Source organism: Halyomorpha halys, unplaced genomic scaffold, assembly GCF_000696795.3.
Source record: "Halyomorpha halys isolate HHAL.00 unplaced genomic scaffold, Hhal_1.1 Scaffold577.1, whole genome shotgun sequence".
Taxonomy (NCBI): Eukaryota; Metazoa; Arthropoda; class Insecta; order Hemiptera; family Pentatomidae; genus Halyomorpha; species Halyomorpha halys.
Window position 1 is genome coordinate 176,701 of NW_027113760.1, and position 6,150 is coordinate 182,850.

General features: G+C 29.3%; 1 protein-coding gene across 1 annotated transcript; it reads right to left on the reverse strand.

Annotated features, from left to right (window-relative positions):
* Nucleotides 1-1,686: 1,686 nt before the first annotated feature.
* Nucleotides 1,687-5,946, reverse strand: RpL14 (ribosomal protein L14). The gene is made up of 4 exons (XM_014426486.2): nt 5,831-5,946; nt 5,545-5,646; nt 2,020-2,214; nt 1,687-1,930 (listed from the first exon to the last, which is right to left on the reverse strand). Exons 1-4 carry the CDS (start codon nt 5,831-5,833, stop codon nt 1,727-1,729), a joined length of 504 nt encoding a protein of 167 aa, XP_014281972.1. The 5' UTR covers nt 5,834-5,946; the 3' UTR covers nt 1,687-1,726.
* Nucleotides 5,947-6,150: the final 204 nt, after the last annotated feature.

The window sequence follows — 6,150 nt, forward strand, 5'->3', positions numbered from 1 at the left end:
TTAGGGGCTTCGGATAAAAATAGTGCAATTTAAGTTATGGTCCACCCTACTTAGAGAAAGTCTCACATCACATTATTTTTTTTCATTACTGGAGTTGGATCTCAGCTTATTCTGTAAAAGAAATTAATAATATCGTGACAATTAATTAAAAAGGAAGTATTCAGCTTACCCTCCTTCCTCCATTTTACACAAAAAACTGTTCTTTTAGACTCATTCTATGAGAATCTTGAGCATACATAGGTTTAATATATTAACTAGGTCAGAAATATTTGTGGGCCAACTTAGCTAGTAAACCCACCAACCATTATAGAATTTTATATACATAATATGGCAGTTAAGCATGATCAACAAATCAACTCAGTACAATCAGCATTTAAGAAACATTACTGAATCCTCAACCCTTCATGGATTGTAATAGTACTGATTTTCATATATATTCTTTTGCTGGACATTTTTATGAAGAAAAAAAATTTAATTGGTGAAAATGTGAAGACACTGCTTTTTTTTTTTTTAGCTTACAATATCAGATTGTGATAATTAAGTATTTGGTATTGACACTATGTGACAATGTGAAATCAATGAGAGATTATTGTTATTGAGTTAGCTCACATTAATTTTGTTATTAAACTAGATCATGTTTGTATGCCAATTCAATTTTAATGCCAATGATTACTATTATTATGTTAGCTTAATAATGTAAAACCATAACATGTTTCTTATCTAAATAAATATATTTAGACGAAATTTCATCTTTTTCAACGAGGTTTGATATTTTGTAACTTCATTAGTCTTAGCAAAAAACAAAATTTAACCCTTCACTAGACGAATTAGTTTAGGTGTATAGAGGATAACTATCCCTCAGTTTTTATTAACTAAAACTCACAACCTAGTTCTGATATTGTCTCCAATTATAGAAAGTTTATTCTCCATGATGAAGCAGGAAATTTAATTCTGCTTTTACCAATGTTTTTTTGATTGCCTGCACGATTCTCACATATCACTGAAAACAATTAACAATTGTTTTTTTGAGATTTCATACCTTCAGGATCTGTAATAATTATCTTATATGAATACATTTTAAAATCTGAATTACTATAAAAATTTGTAAACAAATTCACCCTTTCTCATTGGAAATTCCCAAGTTATGTATGTCGCATGTACTACACTGGATAAATGAAAAGAAGAGACTTATATGGGTTTACATCATTTCATCAAACAAAATAATAATGGGAAGATGAAGATAAAATAAAGAAATCTTAACAATCATTAAGAAAAATGCAGTGAAATTAATCTGAGTTTTCGCAACATGTCAGAAATGTGTTAATGTAATTTATTAAGAGCTCATCTATTTTTTTTTATTTCAGTAAGTGAAATATGCTATTTGGTTTAAGGACTCTCTAACTCAGAAAAGTATACATTACAAATGCTTGTTTCAATTATGACCAGATTTCATGGGTAAGAGAGTATGTCAGCAAAGAGATTTCCTAATACATTCTCCTTGATTGATTGAGAACTTATAATTACTCTAGTATATAAATAAATTATATAACATAAATAATGCAAAATCAATTCATAAATAGCTTCTTTGATTGAATGTGCAATGTGATCTATTTTGCGTTCATATAATTATTTTTTTATCTTTCATTCATTTCAGAGAAGTGGTTTAAAGAAATTAATAAACAGATCCAATTTTTTAAAACAAAAGTTCATTTATTAAAAATACATTTTACTTCTTTTTTTCTGCTTTCTTAGCAGCACCTTTTTTAGCGTCAGGTTTCTTATCCTTAGCTTTCTTGTCACTTTTCACCTCAGTTTTCTTGGCCTTTTTGGCTTGTTTCTTAAGCAACAAGAAGGCGTTGGTAGTAATCTTACTCCTGGTCCTCCTGGCATTATTAAGTCGGAACCTATCGAAGTCATTCATACTTGCCCTCTAAAAACAAATAATTAATTAGACAATAAACAAAACTTTGTACAACAATAATTTGAAAAGCCTTTATGAAAAGGTACAATTTTACTTACAATTTTTTTGGCTTCCAACTTCTTGGCCCAAACACTCTCTTTCCACTTAGCATCCAAATTGCTATCTTTCCAAGCTTTTCGTACAACACGCGTGGAAGCAGTGAATGGGAAACGAATCCTGAATTTGGTAAGATGTAATTGATTTAACCTTATACCACATCTTGGTACTCCAGATTCAGGACCATCAACTAAAGCCTATAAATCAATTAAATAAACGTTAGAAGGAGAAAAATATAATCCAGGTAACTTAACATAAAGTTATTAATTTCATCATCATTTTAGCTATTAATGATTTTTTTTTCATTTAGTAAAAATATACAAATGATAGGATGAATATTCTCACTCAATAATTTAAACTTCTCCAAATTAACAATTAAATCAATAAAAATATGCAATGACTAAACAATCAATACAATAACATAATAAATGCATAGGCAAATACAGCAATACAAAGTACTGTTTCAATAAGAATGTTTATAAGTCCTGAATCCCACTCAAAATTTGATTTAAATTTTTTAAAGTATATTTTATTGACCTTATAAAAACTTTCTTCATTCTACCCCATCTAGCAATAAACAATGGGTAATCATGATGGTTATTAATAAAAAATTAAAGAACACTTCAACCTACGAGTGAGTAATCTTTCACTCATCTCGGGCAGAGGAAGAGAGATAATGGTGAGGGACAGGGAGCGAAGAGAACAGGAATAATGGATCAGCTTCAAAAAAAAAAAAAAAAAAGTAGAATTGCATTCTGTATATAATCTAAACTTTTAAACTTAACAGTCTAAATTCAGCTTAACAATAAGGTATCCTCCTTTCTACCTAACCTCATATAATCAACCTTTTTTTATTCTAAGATATCAGGAATTAAGAGACTTTCTTTCGTACAATCCTTAATTTATTTCATTCTTATAATATTGTAGTCCACAACAATCCCTTATTAGCAATTGCAATATTATACTTAAAGTCTATCAAAATTAAATTCAATTAATTCTGATAATATTCCCCAAGATTGGAAATATCGGAATTAAATACTTCCATAAAGAACTCTTAGATAAATATTACAATAGCAGTACATAGAAAAAAAACAGATCTACAAATGAAAGAAGACTATGTATTCATCAAATCAATAAGAAAACTAAGTTTGACATTGTGCCTAATCAAATACAGCATAAAATGAGAATATGTAATATATAATTATACTGCATATAATTGAAAAGAAAAGAAAAATATCAATCACTGGATAGCAATTCACCAAGAGAAAAGCTCAGAGTACAGCTCTTCCTGACACTGTGTTTGAGGAATGTCTCTTTACCTGCCACTCTATGACCTTTTCCTTGCTATTGAAAGAAGGTCAGAGCATGGACATAGCTTTTGTCTGAGATGAAGAATAGTAATGATACTACTTCATGGATAGTTGACTAAACTAATTATTTTCCATGATATAGTAACAATGAATTTTGATTACTTAAAAGTTTTAATAAAAAACTAATACATAGTTATCAAGTACCATCCAACATTCAAAAAATGTAAAAAAAAAGTATCACGGGCCTCCTTCAAGATAGGCAAGAGGGACCCAATGTTTTGGAAGTTTGAGAAATGATAAGTAAAAGTTAAATAATTTAAACAAATCAGTGTATTAATAGTAATCAATCAGCAGAAGAATATGTTTCTGGTCTTAATTACATGGTAATTCATGCTAATACTTATATAAAAAAACAAATAAATAAGGTTTGTAAGGACAGGCCGGCTACTCTTTTAAGTAAGAGATGTGGATGTAAACTATACATAATATTATTAATAACAGACAGGCTAAAACACTGAATCAGATGGATCAAATTAAATTGATTTAAACTTTGGGCAATAAATTGCTTCTACCTTATTTCATTGTCTTTCCCCACGAAAACAGTCAGATTTGAACTGATTAACATTATTCTTGAATAAAATAACCAAAAGGAAAGCTATAAACTGAATATCTTAAAAGTTGTGTTAAAACCAAACTTTTAAAATAATTTTATTGTAAAACTTCCAAAAATATTTCCTATCTCTGACTAAAAAATTACTCTACAATCAGAACAATATGAAAAAATGTTTTTGGATGATATACATCCCATTATTCATTATTGCTGTCAATATATACATATTTTACAGGAGCGACCTGGAATCAGAACTGTAACACATTAAGAAGAACTAATAGTGAACTACTCAAAGAGGCTGGTCAGTCAATATCTCATGACACAAAGGCAAGAAGGTTGGATGAGCAGGACAAGTGGCTCGAAGCAATCCATCAGGACACCTCTACACAATATGGCAATCAATGCCAGTTTGGCCGGAAACCATGTAGGAGGCCAAAAACCAGATGGATTGACAGAATTCACAAAGATGTAAAAGAACTTCATGCAGCAAACTGGAAAGCAGTAGCCCATGACACGCAGGTAAGGAGAAGACTGGTTCAGATAGCCAAAGATCTACAAGGTTTGTAGAGATAAGAAGAAAAATATACATATATATAGTTGTGATAAACCCAAAATGGTAAAGACTAGTACTAATGTTTTAAACCAGAACCAACTATTCATAGAAATAGCAACACAGTGATTGAAACAAGAGTTAGTTATATGCATGATAAAGAATGAACCCATAAATTGATAAGCAATGACTAGGCAACACACAAGAGATGGAAAAACAGATGGGAAAGGTTGGTTCTAAGGTTCAGGCTAATTTACAGGATTTGATGATGGACATCTAGGTTTGCTAACACTATCGTACACATTATCAACAATCTGAATCACAAAATACCCAGTTCACCACAAGCAGAGTTAAATGCACAAGGATATGAAACAATCTTCATTGTACAGATATTAAACTATACTTAACACTATCTCTGATAACTTAAAAATCAAAGTAATAAAGTAGATGTAACTGAATAGATCTAATTACAAATTTAAATTAATCTCGTAAATTTGAATAATAATTCAGAACGATAAACAAACAAAAATACTATAATTCTACATAAATAATTTAAGAATATCTGTTATCGTTTAAAGAGTCTAGTTATTCTGTATTTCCTTTAATTCATTATGGTAGTTACTACTATAGTACTTTGTTTGTAGCCCTGATAAAGTAGAATTCTGACCAAACTTTTGGCACTAATAAACAAGTTTTTGCTTAATTGTTTATCATTAACCGTACCGCTAATCATTTTCAACTCATATATAATCATCCACAGTTAAAAATTAACTCATCATTTTAAATAACTTAATTATAATAAACTATGTGAAAGGTAATCATTGAAATTATTATTTAGGAGTAAAGATCAAATAATTATCTGAAGCAATAGTGCAATTGTTCCATAACATATTTTGGAGAAACTAAAGTTAATGGTAAATCTAGTAATTTAAATTGAAGAAATATTTGCATGATTAAAATTAAACAATAATTTAATATTCAAAATAATAATATGAATATTCAACAATATTGAAGTATAAACAACAGTTGTAGTGATTGAAAACAAGAAACTACTTACCCTGGTCTGATTAATTACATCCACAATAGCACATAATTTGCCTTGGTATGGACCATCAGCAATGTATGCAATTCTTCCCGTTTCCACAAACCGTTGAAATGGCTAAAACAATAAGACAAAATTATTTCCATTACCACAGTTACATTACTACACATGTGACTTAACCTAATGCTAAGGATTTATGTCTTGTAGCGAAGTAAAAACAATAGAAACAGGAGAAAAGCTAATTTAATTGCTGAAATTTAAATATAATAGCTTGGAAATGCTTAATAATAAAAAAACAAACCATTTCGGAAAATAGTCGAATAAGTTTCCTTGCCCAACTCTACAACCTACTCCCAGAGATCAACCAAAAAGGTTAGTTTGAGAAATGTGCAGCACGTGTGCACTTCCGCCAAAGCATTGATCAACAAATTAAAAACAAACAATATTTTAAGTAAAATTTCAATTTATCATTATTTTATAATTACCCATATATGATATAAAAAATAATATTTTTTTCATTCTATATTTTATAGTTAAATAAGCAGTCTGAAAATTAACTGCTCAAAGATAAAAGAGGCGGGGTCCGAATTCAAACAAGGTTCTGATTCAGATCATAAAAAA

Coding starts and splice junctions, on each gene's coding strand:
- RpL14 (XM_014426486.2), bottom strand. Junction 2,215..5,544: donor ATGTAATTAATCAGACCAGG/GTAAGTAGTTTC, acceptor ATTGATTTATAG/GCTTTAGTTGATGGTCCTGA. Junction 1,931..2,019: donor AGTTGGAAGCCAAAAAAATT/GTAAGTAAAATT, acceptor ATTTGTTTTTAG/AGGGCAAGTATGAATGACTT.